Source organism: Ovis canadensis, chromosome X (genome assembly GCF_042477335.2).
Source record: "Ovis canadensis isolate MfBH-ARS-UI-01 breed Bighorn chromosome X, ARS-UI_OviCan_v2, whole genome shotgun sequence".
Taxonomy (NCBI): domain Eukaryota; kingdom Metazoa; phylum Chordata; class Mammalia; order Artiodactyla; family Bovidae; genus Ovis; species Ovis canadensis.
In genome coordinates this window covers 82,977,925-82,997,339 of record NC_091727.1, presented here as the reverse complement: position 1 = coordinate 82,997,339, position 19,415 = coordinate 82,977,925, and the positions used below count along the sequence as shown (strand labels likewise).

The following is a 19,415-nucleotide window of genomic DNA, read 5'->3' as shown; positions in this document are numbered from 1 at the left end:
TTTAAAACAAACAAACAAAAACAGTTATTAAATTGTGCTCAGTAATCAAGCAGCTAGGGTGCCTAAAGGCATGATAGCCACAAAATTTGACTTTTGTCCAGATTTATGCATTTCTCCTGACCTGTGTATATTGCCACCTAGTATCTTGTACAGTCATAAAGCACATCATATCCAAAACTGAACTTGTCATCTCCACTCATTTCAAGCCTGCTCCTTCACCCACAGTTGTGAAGATAAAAATAAATTGTTGCTCCTGTATTATATTAGGAACTACATAAATCTTTAATCACTTCCCTGGGATAAGCTCCACTGGAAAACTCTCCCTCTGTCGTCTCTTATATCTCAATTGCCTAGAACGAGTAGGTGCTCAATATTTTCCCCAACATTTTATTATGGCCACTTTTAAATACAAAAAGTTGAAAGCATTTACAAGGAAAACTTGTATACCTACCACCGAGATTCTACCATTAAGATATTACTATACTTGCTTTGGGCTTCCCTGGTAGCTCAGCTGATAAAGAATCCACCTGCAATGCAGGAGACCCCGGCTCGATTCCTGGGTGGGGAAGATCCCCTAGAGGAGGGATAGGCTACCCACTCCAGTATTCTTGCCTGGAGAATCCCCATGGACAGAGGAACCTGGCAGGCTACAGTCCATGGGGTTGCAAAGAGTCGGACATGACTGAGTAACTAAGCACAGTGCAGCACATACTTGCTTTGTTACCTATCTATCTATCTTTCTATCCTTCTGTTTATAAATTAATCTTATTTTTGATACATTGCACAGAACATTGAAGGTATATGTCTCCCAATATACTTCAACATTTATAACTTTAAGTCTAAAATTCACTATTTGTTTACAGATGTTTAATTTTGATATAAAATATACATACAATGTTGGTATAAATATTGAATATACACTTGCTGAATTTTTAAAACTGTGTACACCTATGTAACCCAAATGCCTGTCAAGATATAGACTATTACCATCACTACAGAAAGTACCTTTATACCCCTTGTCAGCCCAACCCTACACACACACACAGAGGAAACATCTGTTTTTATTTTTTACCACCATAGATTTGTTTTGCCTGTTCTAGAAGTTCACATCCTGGAACAAATCTATTCTTTAACGAATAAACACCTGGGCTGTTTCCTGTTTGGGATTATTACGAATAAAGCTGCCATCAATGTTCATGTAAAACTATCTTTGTAGATATGTGTTTTCATTTCACACATATAAATACCTAAGAGTGGAACTGCTGGATCATAGAGTACGTGACTTTTTAGTTTCATTAGCAACTAACTACTAATGTGTTCCATTTTACAGTTATCAACAATGTACGAAAGTTGTAGCTTCTCCACATCTTTGCTAATACTTGGTGTTTTCAGTCATTAATTGTAGCCATTGTATTGGATATCTCCTTGGTGTTCTAATGCATTTTTTTTTTTTGGTGACTGATGATGTTGAGCATATTTCCATGTGCATATTGGCCATTCATATATCTTCTTTTGCTAAGTAACTAGTTAGATCTTTTGCCCACTTTTTCACTGGATTGTCTTTTCATTATTGAGTTGTCTCAGCCTTTCCTATCCATTTTGATATGTTTTTTATTTCTCATTCACCAATATGTAGGAGTCACTCAGTTTCCAGATTTTTTTTCATAGGAAATTGTTCTCTGTATAACTGTAGATTTGTTTCTATCATGGACCAGAACCTCCAGCACTATTTGTAATAGTTACAAACTGGAAATTACTTACACATCTATCAACAGAATGGGTGAATGGGCAAAAGCCCCTCAGTTATGTCCGAAAGTCCCTCAGTCGTGTCCAGCTCTTTGTGACCCCATGGACTATACAGCCCATGGAATTCTCCAGGCCAGAATACTAGAGTGGGTAGCCATTCCCTTCTCCAGAGGATCTTCCCAACCCAGGGATCGAACCCAGGTCTCTCACACTGCAGGCAGATTCTTTATTAGCTGAGCCACAAGGGAAACCTTGAATGGATGAATATATTGTGGTATAGTCCCACAATAAAATTCTGTTCAACATGAAGGATGAATGAACTATTGACATGCAGTACAATAATGACAAATCTTCTAAATATAACATTAAATGAAAGAAGCCAGACACAAAAGAGTACATACTATAGTATTCCATTTATATAAAGTTTTATAAATAAGCAAAACTAACCTGTGGTGACAGAAGTCATGATGGTATAACAGTTATCCTTGGGTGAGGTGAGAGACATGCCATGTGGCATGGCCAAAAAATATATAAAAACAAAACATAATATTCTAAGATGGTAGAAACCAGCTAGAACTTTCTTCTATCCCCTACCCTCAGGTTTTTCAAAGGAAAAAGAAATATGGTCAACAGGCAATGGAACTCTTCTCTAAAACCTTATAGTCTTGAGAGAACATTAGCTTATTATTGCCACATCATCATGGGACAAGTAATGAATATAGGAAAAGCCTTATATAAAATTGCCCCATTAGCAACAGATGTTTTAACATGTTTTGGGGAAAATCTTTCTTTCTCACAATTTCACCTTAGGTACAACAACTATGACCGGGCTGTCATAAATACTGTACCTTATGACGTTGTCCATCGTTGGTATACAGCACACCGGACCTTAACCAGAGAGTTGAGGAGACCTGAGAATGAGTTTTGGGTCAAACTCAAGCCTGGCAAGGTGGGTGCCAAGCTCAATAGATGTCACTTAAGCAGTGAAGAATGAGGACTTATTGAATATGTGAGTCAAAATCTTACAAAGGAAAAAAAAAGAAGAGAGTCCTGGGTATTGGCCCTGGTCCTACCACTCACTTACCGAATGACCCAGAAGCAGGCTCCCCTGAGTATCTACCCATCAGTGATTCTATTTGTATGATGAAGGAGTTGAACTTGATAGTCCCTAAGGGTCCATCTGTCTTCATGATTCCGTTTTTTGTTTTGTTTTGTTTTGCTCTTCATATTTCCTCTGGATAAAGAATATCTCTAGCTTAGCATAAGACAGTGAAACAGTTTAACTCTTTGAGAGAGAAAGAGAGAAAAGAAAACAACAAAAGAAACCAATGATCTGGTTTGCTTTGATAAAAGAATAATTACTCAAGAAATATAACCTCTTCAGATACAGGGCCTGTTACCTACTGTTGCCTTTGTTATTTCCATTTAGCTTAATACAGAGCTATGTACTTCCTAGTTGTCAAATGTTTAAAGAAAGAAAGAAAGTGAAGCCACTCAGTCATGTCTGACTCTTTGTGACTCCATGGACTATAGCCCACCAGGCTCCTCCATCCATGAAATTTTCTAGGCAAGAGTACTGGAGTCAAATCTTTACTTAATCTCAAAAGAAAAAAAAATCTCATTTAATGTAATCAGAGAACAACCTAAAGTTTTTATTTTAAATGATCTCTTCTGATTTATGATTCCCATGGTCCACACTTGTTCTGAGTATTTTTCCTCTCTCTTTTTTTTTTCCCCATTCACAGGTCCTATTTATAGACAACTGGCGTGTCCTACATGGCAGGGAATCCTTCACAGGCTACCGCCAACTCTGTGGCTGCTATTTAACAAGGGATGATGTACTAAACACTGCTCGTCTCTTGGGCCTTCAGGCTTAAAATTGATGGCATTGAGATTATGAACATACCTGACACCCTGGCTATCAGAATTTCATTTCATATCAGCAGAATAATATTATGTCAATACCAACTTCAAATTGTCTCCTCATGTCATCACATGAAACTAAAGCCTCCCCTTTTTCTAGTAAGGAAAACCTTAGAGATAGGCCATCTCATATGGAATCTCTCTTCCCCAGGTTACAACATGGACTCATTTGGTTGTTAGATCTTTTGATGTAATTTTGGTCAATCTTCTTCAGAAATATAATCATCACATTGATGAGAATCAATAATAGTCACTAGGTAAAAATTTGTTTCAACAGGATCTGTCAGAAAGAAGAGCATCATAGGAATAACACAATCTAACTAGAGCAGAAATTTGCAACATTTTTTGGAGTTAAGACATCCAAACATGTAAACATTATTGAGGACACCAAAAGGTGCTTAGATGTGGATTATATCTACTGCTAATAATTATATTAGATATGAAGACTTAGAAATGTTTAAAATTTAAGAATAAAAAAGCATACATCCATCAGAGAGATGACTTCATCACATGTCATATAGCCTCTGGAAAAGTCTTCTGTACATTCATTAGATTATTAAATGGAAAAGGCAATATCATCTTAATATTATTAAAACTATTTTTATTAATAATATATAGACCCACTAAAAGAATCTCAGGGACTGCTCCAGGTGTCTTTAGACTATACTTTTGAGAACCAGTGGCCCAGAGCAGCAGTCCCCAAGCTTTTTGGCACCAGGGGCTGGTTTCATGGAAGACAATTTTTCCAAGAACTGGGCCAGGGTGGCGGGAGTGGGGGTGTGTGGTTTTGAGACAATTCAAGTACAGCAATGAGGAAAGGCTGTAAATACTTAGGAAGTTTTGCTCACTCACCCACTGCTCACCTGCTGTTATGTGGCCTGGTTCCTCACCTGGTTAGGGACCCCTTGGTTTAACTGAAACCTTAAATTTTTCTCTGTGGTCTCCTAGAACTATAGATATTGTAGGAATTGCTTCATAGCACAAGCTCAATAATAAAGTGGGAACTGAATACATAGTATTTTATCTTGTGAGAAGAATTATCTCTTCTAAATCATCTCTCGCGGAGTAAAACTAAGATATCACAATAGTTCCTATGGAACAAACCCATCAGTTTTGTAATTCTGTGAGGGATAATTGCACAGAGGTTTTAGAGATTTCTGAGGTTCCATATAATTCACACATACACACACACACATGCATGTGCATGCACACATGCACACAAAGCACAGTAAGTGGAGATTACTATCCAAACTTGCATTTTAATTTTTGATGGAATTTAGGATGCAATATTTTCCTCCATTTCTGCTGCTCTCTTTTTCTGTCTTAAAATATTATACATGCCAACTGCCAAGATTTGACTGGGTTAAGTATTCTTTGTTTTTTATTTTTAATGATTTTCCTTTATATGTGGAGAGAGAAAGGGTAAAAGAGACAGAAGGATAGGTGTGAGATTTATTTTCTCTTGGCTTTCATTGAAAATGAAGTTGTACAATAACCACATTGACTGCTATAGAATGATGTAAGACAATCCAAGCCAGGATGTATGTAAGAGGAAAAAAGCATTATTAGTGAGGATATAAGTTACAAATCAAAGTCAGTATCCTCTGACAGGGAATAGAGCCAATCTGATGCTTACAGAAAGTTCTTAGTTCACATTTAACAATTTATACATTATTTTTTTGACCCATCCAAGGCACAAAACTATGTTCTCAAATATTTCTGCATTTTAATTGTACTACATAGGAATCCTTAGGGGTCTTCCATAAGAAGTGTTTTCCTCTTAGGTCAAAGGATTGATGATTAAGTTCATGTATTAAAGAGTATTTGTTGTTGTTTAGTCACTAAGTGGTGTCTGACTCTTTGAAACCCCATGGACTGTAGCTCACCAGGCTCCTCTGTCCATGGAGTTCTCCAGGAATACTGGAGTGGGTTGCCATGCTCTCCTCCAGGGAATCTTCCTGACCCAGGGAGCAAACTCACATATCTTATGTATCCTGCACTGGCAGGTGGATCCTTTACCACTGTGCCGCCTGGGAAGCCCTTTACTATAATTATGAAATCCTCCACATCTGTTACAATCTGTCCCCCACTCACAAGACATCTAGTCTAAATCTTTATAACAGTAATATTGTAGAGTATCTACTTTGCTCTGCTGGCAAGGATTCCATTTTTCTGTTCTCCAAAACAAGTATATGATATCACTTATATGAGGAATCTTTAAAAAAGAAAAAAGAAAGAACTTATTTACAAAACAGAAACAGACTTACATAGAAAACAAAATTATGGTTACTAAAGGGGAAAGGGAGGAGGAATAAAGATACATACTACCATATATGAGCTTACTAACTGCATGGGGAACTATATTCCATATCTTGCAATAAACTATAATGGGAAAGAATCCGACTGAATAGCATTGCAAAGTCTTTGAAAATAGAACTACATTAAGGCCACAAACCATACAGGGCTAGTCACAACATGTGTCTGGGACACAAATGAGTGGGGGGGAAAATAAAACAGAGCCTTGGGGACCTGTGGGCATATAACAAAAGGGTTGAGATTTTTCTCATTGGTGTGCTATAGGACAGGAGAAAGAAGGTGGGACTGGAAAATATTCAAAGAAAAAGTGGCCGAAAATTTTCTGTGTGGCAAAAGACATAAACCTACAGATTGAAGAAGTTGAACGAATCCTAAATAGAATAAGCCCAAAGAAATCCACATCAAGATACACTACCATCAAACTTCTGAAAACTAAAGGCCTGGAAAAAAGTCCTGAAAGCAGCAAGAGAGAAACAATGTCTTCCACGTATGAGGAAAACAGAGTTACATGGATTTCACATCAGAAACCAGAGGCCAGAAGGAACTGGCATGACACTTCTCAGGTGGTGAAAGAAGAGAATCAGAATTGGTGGCTCAGACGGCAAAGAATCCACTTGCAATGCAGGAGACCTGGATTCGATCCTTGGGTTGGGAAGATACCCTGGAGGAGGGCATGACAACCCATTCCAGTATTCTTGCCTGGAGAAACCCCATGGACCTATGAGCTGGACAGGCTACAGTCCATGGGGTTGCACAGAGTTGGGCACAACTGAGTGACTAAGCAAAGCACAGCACATAAATGATGATCAAGTGAGATTTATTGCTTGAATATAATGTTGGTTCAACACATGGAAATCAATTAATGTAATACACCATGTTTATAGAGTGTGGAGAAGGTACTCATGATCATCTCATAGATGAATGTGGGGGAAGGGAGGGCATTTGACAAAATCCAACACCTGTTGCATAAAAATGAATTCAACAAAATCCAACACCCGTTTCGTAAAAATGAATTCAACAAAATAGAAATAGAAGGGAATTTCCTCAACCTGATAGAGAGCACCTAATGGAAAAATCACAAATAGCATCATACTTAATGGTAAAAGAGTAGACGGCTTCCCTCTAGCATCAGGAACAAGACAAGGATGTCTGTTATTGTCACTTCTATTCAATATTGTATTCAAAGCTCTAGTCAGGGCAATTAGGCAGGAAAAATAAAGGGATCTGGACTAGAAAGGAATGAGGAAATTATCTCTATTTGTATATTAAAAACAATAAAAAATCCACCAAAAACCCACAACAACCTATTCAGATATGCAGTGAGCTCAGCAAAGTTGCAGAATCCAAGACCAATGTGCAATAATCAATTATGCTTCTTTCTATATGCTAGCAGTGAACAAATAAAAATGAGTTTAGGAAAGCAATTCATTTTACAGTATTGTCAAAAGTAATAAAATACTGAGAAATAAATTTAACAGAAAATGTGCAAGTCTTGTACTCTAAGAACTGCAAAATGTTGCTGAAAGAAATGAAAGAGGCCCCAAGGAAATGTAAACCCATCCCATGTAAGTGGATTGAACATATAATATTGTTAAAATGGCCATAATCCCACAGGCAGTACACAGATTCAGTGCTTTGCCTGTTAGAATCTAACCTGGCTTATTTGTAAAAACTGAAAAGCTGGTCCTAAAATTCATATGGAAATGCAAGGAAGGCAGATAGCCAAAACAATCTTGAGAAAGAACAATGTTGGAGAACACACACTTCCTAATTTAAGAACTTCCAACAAGACTATAGCAATTCTAAAAAGTGTGGTGCTGACATAATGGCAGTCATATAGGCCAATGTTTCAGGATTTCAAATAAAAAATAAATCCATGTGTCTGTAAATAGTTGATTTTCAATAAGGGTGCCAAGATCATTCAGTGGGGAAATGACTAAACTCCTCAAAAAATGCTGATGAGATGAGAGGATATCCATAAACAAAAGAATTAATTTGGACCCCTAATCTCACATTATGTAAAAGAAAATTAACACTAAATGGATCACAGACTGAAATGTAAAGGGCTGAAACTATAAAATGCTTGTAATAAAACATGTAAATCTCCATGACTTTGAATTAGGCAATGGTTACATAAATATGACAGCAAAAACACAAGCACAAAAGAAAAATTTGACACTATCCAAATCAAAAACTTTTGTGCATCAAAGAATTCTATCTAGAAATTGAGAACCATAATTGAAAGAGATTCATGTAATCCAATGTGAATTGCAGCACTATTTACAATAACTAGGACATGGAAGCAACCTAGATGTCTATTAACAGATGAATGGATAAAGAAGTTGTGGTACATATATACAATGGAATATTACTCAGCCATTAAAAAGAACACATTTGAGTCAGTCCTAATGAGATGGATGAACCTAGGGACTATTACACAGTGAAGTAAATCAGAAAGAAAAAAATCAATATTATATATTAATGCATGCATATGGAATCTAGAAAGATGGTACTGATGAGCCTTTGCAGGGCAGCAATAAAGATGCACCAGGACTAAGGGAAAGGAGCAGTGACCCTCACAAGAGACTGAGCCAGACCTTCCTTTGAGTGTCTGAGGGTCTCCTGCAGAAGCATGAGTCAGCAGTGACCTGCTGTGGGGACAGAGGATCTCCATTTTTTTCATTCAATAAACTAAGATCATGGCAGCCAGTCCCATCACTTCATGGCAAATAGATGGGGAAACAATGGAAACAGTGACAGGCTTTATTTTCTTGGACTCCAAAGTCATTGCAGATGGTGACTGCTATATTTTCATGGTGCAGCCATGAAATTAAAAGACTTGCTCCTTGGAAGAAAATCTATGACACTTATATGGTGTATTAAAAAGCAGAGACATTACTTTGCCAACAAAGTTCTGTCTAGTCAATCTATGGTTTTTCCACTAGTCATGTATGGATGTGAGAGTTGGACTATAAAGAAAGCTGAGCACCGAAGAATTGATGCCTTTGAACTGTGGGTGTTAGAGAAGACTCTTGAGAGTCACTTGGACTGCAAGGAGATCCAACCAGTCTATCCTAAAGGAAATGAACCCTGAATATTCAGTGGAAGCACTGAAGCTGAAGCTCCAGTATTTTGGCCACCAGATGCAAAGAGCTGACTCATTGGAAAATACCCTGATGCTGGGAAAGATTGAAGGCAGGAGAAGAAGGGGATGACAGAGGATGAGATGGTTGGATGGCATCACGGACTCAATGGACATGAGTTGGAGCAAACTCCAGGATATGGTGAAGGACAGGGAAGCCTGTTGTACTGCAGTTCATGGGGTCGCAAAGAGTGGGACACCACTGAGTGACTGAACAATGACAAATGGAGATGTGAACATAGAGAACAGACTTGTGTACACAGTGGGGGAAGGAGAGGGTGGGATGAACTGAGATAGTAGCATAGAAATATATACATTACCACATGTAAAACAGATAGCCAGTGGAAATTTACTGTATATCAAAGGGAGCCCAAATCTGGTGCTCTGTACAACCTAGAGGGGTGAGATGGAGTGGGAAGTGGGAAGGACGATCAGAGGATCAAGAGGGAGGGGACATATGTATACTTATGGCTGATTCATGTTGATGTATGGCAGAAGCCAACACAACATTGTAAAGCAATTCTCCAATTAAAAATAAAAAATTACAATTAAGAACTGAGGCTAAATTATGGTTATAAAGTAGATAGTGTGTAGTATGTAATATCTATATACTGACAATGTAGATATAGAAAAAACTGGGGGAAAAAAGAGGGAAAATCAGGAGAGGGTATGAAAAGTGGAAAAATCTGTTTTTAACATTTTTTTTACCCAAAGTTTAAACTTTTTCTTTGTATTGGGATATAACTGAGTAACAATTGTGTGGTAGTTTCAGGTGAACAATAAAGGAACTCAGCCATACATATACATGTATCCATTCTCCCCCAAACTCCCCTCTTATCCAGGCTGCCACATGACATTGAGCAGAGTTTGCTGTGCTATACCATTGGTCCTTGTTGCTGATCCATTTTAAATATAGCGGTGTGTACATGACCTTCCCAAAGTTCCTGACTATCCCTTCCCCTCGGCAACCATAAGTCAATTTTCTAAGTCTGTGAGTCTCTTTCTGTTTTGTAAGTAAGTTCGTTTGTGTCATTTCTTTTTAGATCCCGCCTATAAGGGATGTCATATAATATTTCTCCTTTCTGTCTGATTAAAAAATAAATTGAAAAGACAATCCACATGATGGGAGAAACATTTGCAAATCTGATAAGAGTGTACTTTCCAGAATGCATAAGGAACCGTTACCAGTTAACAATAAAAAGATAAGCAACCTAATTAAACAACAGGCAAAGGACTTGAATAGGCATTCCTCCAAAGCAGATGTGCAAATGTCTAAGAAGGACAAGAAAAGATGCTCAACTTCTTTAGCCATTCAGTTCAGCTCAGTCACTCAGTCATGTCCAACTCTTTGCGAACCCATGAACCACAGCACACCAGGCCTCCCTGTCCATCACCAACTCCCAGAGTCCACCCAAACCCATGCCCATTGAGTCAGTGATGCCATCCAGCCATCTCATCCTCTGTCATCCCCTTCTCCTCCTGCCCCTAATCCCTCCCAGCATCAGGGTCTTTTCAAATGAGTCAGCTCTTCACATGAGGTGGCCAAAGTATTGGAGTTTCAGCCTCAACATCAGTCCTTCCAATGAACACCTAGGACTAATCTCCTTCAGAATGGACTGGTTGGATCTCCTGCAGTCCAAGGGACTCTCAAGAGTCTTCTCCAACACCACACTTCAAAAGCATCCACTCTTGAGCACTCAGCTTTCTTTATAGTCTAACTCTCACATCCATACATGACCACTGGAAAAACCATAGCCTTGACTAGATGAACCTTTGTTGACAAAGTAATGTCTCTTCTTTTTAATATGCTGTCTAGGTTGGTCATAACTTTTCTTCCAAGGAGTAAGCGTCTTTTAATTTCATGGCTGCAGTCACCATCTGCAGTGATTTTGGAGCCCTCCAAAAAAGAGTCAACAATTGTTTTCACTGTTTCCCCATATATTTGCCATGAAGTGATGGGACCAGATGCCGTAATCTTAGTTTTCTGAATGTTGAGCTTTAAGCCAACTTTTTCACTCTCCACTTTCACTTTCATCAAGAGGCTCTTTAGTTCTTCACTTTCTGCCATAAGGGTGGTGTCATCTGCATATCTGAGGTTATTGATATTTAGCCATTAAAGAAATGCAAATAAAAATCACCATGAGATAACACTTTATACCCACTACAATGGTTATTACAAGCAAAACAAACAAAAATAGCAAGTTTGGAGAAGATGTAGACAAACTGGGACCCTCATTCACTGCTTGTTGGGAATGCAAAAATGGCAGACCACTGTGGAAATCAGTGAGGTGGGTGGTTCCTCAATAAAAGAAACATAGAATTACCACTGTGTTGTTCAGTCACCCAGTCATGTCTGACTCTTTGTGATCCCCATGGATTGTAGCACAACAGGCCTCCCTGTCCCTGACCATCTCCTGAAGTTTTCCCAAGTTCATGTCCATTGCACTGGTGATGCCATCCAGACATCTCATCCTCTGACGCCTTCTTCTCCTTCTACCCTCAATCTTTCCAAGCATCAGGGGCTTTCCAATGAGTTGACTGTTCCATCAGATGACCAAAATACTGGAGCTTCAGCATCAGTTCTTCCAACAAGTATTCAGGATTGATTTCCTTAAGACTTATTGGTCTGATCTAGCTGTCCAAGGGACTTTCTGGAGTCTTCTCCACCACCACAGTCTGAAGGCATCAATTCTTTGGTGTTCTGCCAAATTTACAGTAGAAATCTCACCACGGTACATGAGCACTGGGAAGACCATAGCCTTGACTATACAGACCTTTGTCAGCAATTTCTCTGCTTTTCAACACACTGTCTAGGTTTGTCATCAGCTTTTCTTCCAAGGAGCAAGCATCTTTTAATTTCATGGCTGCAGTCACCATACGCAGTGATTTTGGAGCCCCAGAAGACAAAATCTATCACTACATCCACATTTTCCCCTTCTATTTGCCATGAAGTGATGGGACCGGATGCCATTAATGTAGGTTTTTGAATGTTGAGTTTTAAGCCAGATCTTTCACTCTCGTCTTTCACCCTCAAGAGGCTCTTTAGTTCCTCTTCACTTTCTGACATTAGAGTGGTATCAGCAATCTTGATTCCAGCTTTTGATTCATTCAGCACAGCACTTGGCATGAAGATACTCTGCAAGATAAATAAGCAGGATGACAATATATAGCCTTGTCATACTCCTTTCTGAATATGGAACCAGTATGTTGTTCCATGTCCCAGTCTAACTGTTGCTTCTTGACCTGCATACAGGTTTCTCAGGAGACAGGTAAGGTGGTCTGATATGGTTTCCCATCTGTTTAAGAATTTTCCACAGTTTGCTGTGATCCACACAGTCTGTAGTTTTCCTCTGTTTATTTGCATTGTTCTTTTAATAAGTCTTCCTTATCTCTCCATGCTATTCTCTGGAACTCTGCATTCAGTTGGGTATATCTTTCCCTTTCCTGTTTGCCTTTTGATTCTCTTCTTTGCTCAGTTGTTTGTAAAACCTCCTCAGACAACCACTTTGCCTTCTTGCAGTCCTCTTTTGGGGGGATTGTTTAGGTCACTGCCTACTGTACAATGTTATGAACCCCCATCCATAGTCCTTCAGGCACTCTGTCTACCACATCTAATCACTTGAATCTATTCATTGCCTCCGTGTATAATCATAAGGGATTTGATTTAGGTTATAGCTGAATGGCCTATTGGTTTTCCCTACATTCTTCCCGTACATTCATTCACTACATTCTTCTTTCCCATTATTTCCCTACATTATTCCCTTCCATTCTACCTGTATGCCTGAATTTTGCGATCAAGAGCTCATGATCTGAGCCACAGTCAGCTCCACATCTTGTTTCTGCTGACTGTATAGAACTTTTGCATCTTTGGCTGCAGAAAATATAATCAATCTGATTTAGGCATTGACCATCTGATGATGTCCATATGTAGAGTTGTCTCTTGTGTTGTTGAAAGAGGGTGTTTGCTATGACCAGTGCATTCTCTTGGCAAAACTCTGTTAGCCTTTGCCCTGCTTCATCTTGTACTCGAAGGCCAAATTTGCCTGTTATTTTGGGTGTCATTTGACTTCTTATTTTTGCATTCCAGTCCCCTATGATGAAAAGGATATCATTTTTTTTTTTGGTGTTCTAGAAGGTGTTTTAGGTCCTCATAGAACCGTTCAACTTCAGCTTCTTAGGCATCAGTGGTTGGGATATAGACTTGGATTACTATGATGTTTAATGGTTTGCTTGGAAACAGACTGAAATCATTCTGTCATTTTTGAGATTGGACACAAGAATTCCATTTTAGTCTCTTTTGTTGACTATGAGGGCTATTCCATTTCTTCTAAGGGATTCTTGGCCACATAGTAGATATAATGGTATCTGAATTGACCTTCACTCTTTGCCAGTTGCATATTGGACACCTTCCAACCTGGGGAGCTCATCTTCCAGTGTCATCTTTTTATCTTTTCCTATTGTCCATGGAGTTCTCAAGGCAGAATACTGAACTGGGTTGCCATTTCCTCTTTCAGTGGACCATGATATGTCAGAACTCTCCAATATGACTGATCCATCTTCAGTGGGCCTGCATGGCATGACTCATAGCTTCATTGAGTTATGCAAGCACTTTCACCATGACAAGGCTGTGATCCATGAAGGGAGCACGTAGCATGGCACTGGAGATGTCAATTTGCTCAAGCAATGAAACTACATTGGTACAGTACCTAAAATTGAAATCACCACCTGGTCAAGCTAATGAAAACCCACTCTCATTCTCCAAGACCATCTGTTTTCTGCATGGGCCAAATAGGCCACTTTAATGGGGATATGGAGGAAATCATCACTCCTGCATGTTTGTAGCCCTTGATGGTACTGCAGATTGCTGAAATCCACACAGGTATGTGCAACGATTTGGTTTACTATATTTCTAGATAGAGGCAATTCTAATTGCTTCCATTTCGCCATCCATGCCAAAATAGCCCTCACTCTGCATGTCAGGGGGCAAATGAGTTGTGGACTCTGCCAGCTGCTGAATATGTCTATCCTAATTTTGCATTCCAGAACTGTGTAGATAAGCACAGGACTGGTTTGGGTTCACACTGGACCCAATGGAAGTGGGCCTAAGCTAAAATTTCATTGATCCCTTGACCTCCATAAGCTCCTACTATGACTGATGGACCATAGTGACACTTGGGGCATCTTGGAATTAGTGTGAGATTAGAGCCAGTGTCCAATAGGCCCCAAAAGGTATTCTCATAATTTAAAATCACACTCACTAAAAACCTCTAGGTCCCTTTCAGGAAGGCCAGGAAACAGACTACCAATATATATTTTGGGACAGTGTACTGAGACATGATGGACACCTACTTCCATATTTCAAAACTTATTCTAAAACTACAGCTATCAAAGCTGTGTGGACTAGCATAAGGATAGACACATAGACCAGTGGAATAGAATTAAGAGTCTGGAAATAAACCCATAAATCTATTCGTGGGCATACATCCCAAAGAGTTGAAAACAGGCATTCACACAGAACCCCATAGAAGAATGTCCACCACAGTGGGCACAAGGGAGAAGACACCCAAATGTCCATCCACTGCTGAGTGGATACAAAACATGTGTGGTCTAGCCAAACAGTGGAATACTATCCAGCCAGGAAAAGGAAAGAAGTACTGATTTGTGCTACCATGGGCATGGACTCTATGCTCAGTGACAGCAGTCAGACACAGAAGGCCATTTATTGTATGCCTCCATCTCAGGGAAGCCTCCAGAATAGGCAAAGGGCTATGGACTGGAAGCTGATGAGAGATTGCCTGAGGTTTATGGGGGTAGGGTGGGAGAAACTGCAGGAGGGGCAGTGGGGAGTGACTGCCTGGCTGGTACAGGGGTTTCTCTTTGTGGTGGCACCAATGTTTTGGAACTAGACACAGTGATGATGGTGGCCCAGCACCACCAGTGTATACTTGGTGCCACTGGGTGGTCTGCTGCCTTCTCTGTACAAAGGTCCCATCCAGTGGAAAGGGAGAGTTCCAATAAAGAGAGGGTCCAATGGGCAGGGTGAGCAGGATTCTGCAAGCACCATTTCTTCATAGGCCAGGCCTGCGAGGGGTAGGGTGAGGTGGGGGTCATGGGAAAACAGTGACCTCAGGGGGTCTACCTGTCACAGAGGTGCGCCCAACCAATGAGGGGCCGGCCTGTGGTTGCAAAAAGAACACAATATTATAGAGTACTTGAAACTCTCAATAGTTGTCAAACTCTTTCTTCAGACCTAATCCTTGACAACCACTGCTCTGGTCTCCATCTCTTAAAAAACTACATTTCCCATGTGTCTTGTAAGTAGATTCATTAAGTCTGTCAGCTTTTGAGGCTGGCTGCTGTCAGTAAACATACTGCTTTTGAGGTTCATCAAGATTGTTGTGTGTTTCAATAGTTATGTTCTATTGTTGAGTAGCATTCCATTGTGTGGACATACCACAGCTTGTTCAAACCTCGGCCTATTGGAGGACATTTTGGTTGTTTCCAGGTTTTTTGCAATGTTGAATAAAGCAGATATGAACATTCATGGATAAGTTTTTATATGAACATAAAGTTTCATTTCTCTAAGGTATATACCCAGGAGTTGGACGACTGGATCATACGAAAAGGTTTTTCAGGTCTCTTCGCAATTAGCCTCATTCTCATGCCCTAGAGGCAACCACTGTTCTTATGTTTTTCACCACATGTTGGTTTTGCCTGTTTTAGAACTTCAGGCAATGCAATCATACGTGTAAGTACTTTCAGTGAAGCCTCTTTTGAAAGACACTGGAACCCTATGTGCCCTGTTCCCAGCTTCCTGGATGTGGTCCACTGATCAGTGGGCTAGCAGTCACTCTGTACAACACATCCTTTATGAAGTTAAACCCAGGACAGCCCAGCCTACAATTATACCCACAGTAATCCACCTTGCTACAACAGGAACATCCATGAAGTACACATAGGGGACACCTCCGTACCTCTTATCACTGATAACTAGTAGGTAGTGTACTGCTGGGGCCCATAAGGTGTCTCCTACATGAGAGCACTTCTCCAAGATCAGGAAATGTAACTGACCTACTTAATACATAGAAATAAACACTGAGATTCAGGCAAAGTGAAGAGAAAGATAAATGTGTTCCACATGAAGAGCAAGACAAAATATCAGAAAAAGAACTAAACAAACTGGACATAAACAATCTATCCAGTAAAGATTTCAAGGTAATGATCATAAAGATGCTCAATGAGTTTGAGAGAAGAATTGATGAACATAGTGAGAATTTTAACAGAGTTAAAAACTATAAAGCAGAACCAAATAAAGATGAAAAATACCATAACTGAAATGTTAAAATACTCTAGATGGAATCAGCAGAAGAGTAAATGGTACAGAGTCTCAGGTCTCCAACATGGCAGGCAGATTCTTTACCAGCTGTGCCACCAGGAAAGCCCAAGAATACTGGAGTGGGTAGCCTATCCCTATCCAGGGGATCTTCCCAGCCCAGGAATCAAGCCCAGGTCTCTTGGATTGCAGGCAGATTCTTTACCAGCGGAGCCACCAGGAAAACCTAATTAAAATATGCTAGAAGGAATCAACAGAAGAGTAGATGAAACAGAGGAATGGATCTATGAGCTGGAAGGCATAGCAGTGGAAATCATCTAACTGAAGAGAAGCAGAGAAAAAGGAATTTGATAAAATGAAGATAGTTTAAAAGAATCCTGGGACAACATCAAGTGTTCTAACATTCACATCATATGGGTCTCAAAGGACAAGAAATACAGAGTTTCAGCTATACAAAATGCACTAGTTCTTGAGATTTACTATAGAGCATATAGCCTATAATTAAAAATACTGTACTGTAAACTTTACTAAAAGGGTAGATCTTCTGCTAAACATCATCACAAGATAATAATAACAACAATAATAAAGAGGGTAGGGAAAAACTCTAAATTAAATCCCTTATGATTATAGAGAGGGATTAGAGATGGTAGACAGAGTGCCTGAAGAACTATGCATAGAGCTTCATGACATTGTACAGGAGGTGGTGACCAAAACCATCCCCCCAAAAAAGAAACATAAAAAGGCAAAGTGGTTATCTGAGAAGGCCCTACAAATAGGTGTGAAAAAGAAGAGAAGCAAAAGGAAAGGGAGGAGAAAGATACACCCAACTGAATGCAGAGTTCCAGAGAACAGCAAGAAGAGATAAGAAAGCCTTTTTAAGTGAACAGTGCAAAGAAATAGAGGGAAACAATACAACGGGAAAAACTAGAGATCTCTTCAATAAAATTAGAAATACCAAGGGAATATTTCATGGAAAGATGGGCACAATAAAGGACAGAAACTGTATGGACTTAACAGAAGCAGAAGAGATTTAGAAGAGGTGGTAAGAATACACAGAGGAACTTTACAAAAAAGGCCTTAATGACCTGGATAACCACAATGGTGTGATCACTCAGATAGAGCCAGGTGTCCCGGATTGTGTAATCAAGTAGGGAGCATTACTACAAACAAAGCTGGTGGAGGTGATGGAATTCCAGTTGAACTATTTCAAATCCTAAAGGATGATGCTGTTAACATGCTGCACTTACTATGCCAGCAAATCTGGAAAACTCAGCAGTGGCCACAGGACTGGAAAAGGTCAGTTTTTATTCCAATCCCAAAGAAGGGCAATGGCAAAGAATGTTCAAATTACCATACAATTGCACTCATTTCACATGCTAGCAAGATTATGCTCAAAATCCTTCAAGCTAGGCTTCAGCAGTACACAAACCGAGAGTTTCCAGATATACAAACTGGATTTAGAAAAGGCAGAGGAACAAGAGATCAAATTGCCAACATCTACTGGATCATAGAAAAAGTGAGGGAATTCCAAGAAAAAATCTACTTCTGCTTCATTGACTATGCCAAAGCATTTGACTGCATAGATCACAACAAACTGTGGAAAATTCTAACAGAGATGGGAATACCAGACCACCAGACCTTTCTCCCGAGAAACCTGTATACAGGACAAGAAGCAGCAGTTAGTACTGGATGTGGAACAATGGACTAGTTCTAAATTGGAAAAGGAGTACGTCAAGGCTGTATATTTTCACGCTGCTTATTTAATTTTTATGCAGAGTACATCATGCAAAATGCCATGCTGGATAAGTCACAAGCTGGAATCAAGATTGCCAGGAGAAATATAAACAACTTCAGATATGTAAATGATACCACTTTAATGGCAGAAAGTGAAGAGAAGTTAAAAATTCTCTTGATGAAAGTGAAAGAGAAGAGTGAAAAATCTGGCTTAAAACTGAACATTCAAAAAACTAAGATCATGGCACCTAGTCCCATCATTTCATGCAAATAGATGGGAAAACAATGGATACAGTGACAGATTTTATTTTCTTGGGCTCCGCTGTGGATGGTGACTACAGCCATGAAATTAAAAGACACTTGTTCCTTGGACAAAAAGCTATGACATACCTAGACAGTGTATTAAAAAGTAGAGACATCACTTTGCTGACAAAGGTCCTATGTATAGTTAAAGCTGTGGGTTTTTCCAGTAGTCATGTACAGATGTGAGAGTTGGACCCTAAATAAGGAGAGTGTGGAAGAATTGATGCTTTCAAACTGTGGTGTTGCAGAAGACTCTTGAGAATCCCTTGGACTGCAAGGAGATCAAACCAGTCTATCCTAAAGGAAATCAATACTGAATATTCATTGGAAGGACTGATGCTGAAGCTGAAGATCCAATACTTTGACCACCTGATGCAAAGAGCCAACCCATTGGAAAAGATCCTGATGTTAGGAAAGATGGAGGGCAGGAGGAGAAGAGGACAAGAGAGGATTAGATGGTTGAATGGTATCATCAACTCAATGGACATGAGTTTGAGCAAATTCTGGGAGATACTGAAGGACAGGGAAACCACACGTGCTGCTGTCCATGTGGTTGCAAAATGTCAGATGTGACTGACTGAACAGCAACATAGCTTCTGGGGCCTTACTGTAAACTGAAAACTCATGGTCTAAATGAGACAATTGAAAACTAATATATTAACAATAATACATTTCCATCAATATTACCCAGTACTTTGGGGCATTTCTGTATTTAACGTAGAGAATCATGTCTTTATATCTGGAAAATAGGTAAATTGCACATTGTGTTTCATTTTATTTTGTGGCAGTTTTGATTTTGTAAATAGCATAAGGACTAGGTTCTTTGGCTATCTAGATTTCATCTCTTTCTTGATTTCTTCCGTTAGCTGCATGCTCTAAAGCTGCAGTCAGATCAGGGCAAAATATGCTATTCAAGGA

The 19,415-nt window shown here is 39.4% G+C and overlaps 2 protein-coding genes across 4 annotated transcripts in view; both read left to right on the top strand.

Annotated features, from left to right (window-relative positions):
- The window catches only part of TMLHE (trimethyllysine hydroxylase, epsilon), a 71,892-nt gene extending 65,825 nt beyond the window's left edge, over nucleotides 1–6,067 (top strand). For all 3 annotated transcript variants that reach the window (XM_070291941.1, XM_070291940.1, XM_070291942.1), the window contains exons 7-8: nucleotides 2,557–2,695; nucleotides 3,492–6,067. In XM_070291941.1, coding sequence (XP_070148042.1) covers nucleotides 2,557–2,695; nucleotides 3,492–3,623 — 271 coding nt within the window. In that variant the 3' untranslated portion in view covers nucleotides 3,624–6,067. The remainder of the gene's footprint in view (nucleotides 1–2,556; nucleotides 2,696–3,491) is intronic.
- CLIC2 (chloride intracellular channel 2) overlaps nucleotides 1–19,415 on the top strand; it is a 100,336-nt gene that overhangs the window by 11,561 nt on the left and 69,360 nt on the right. The window lies entirely within an intron of this gene.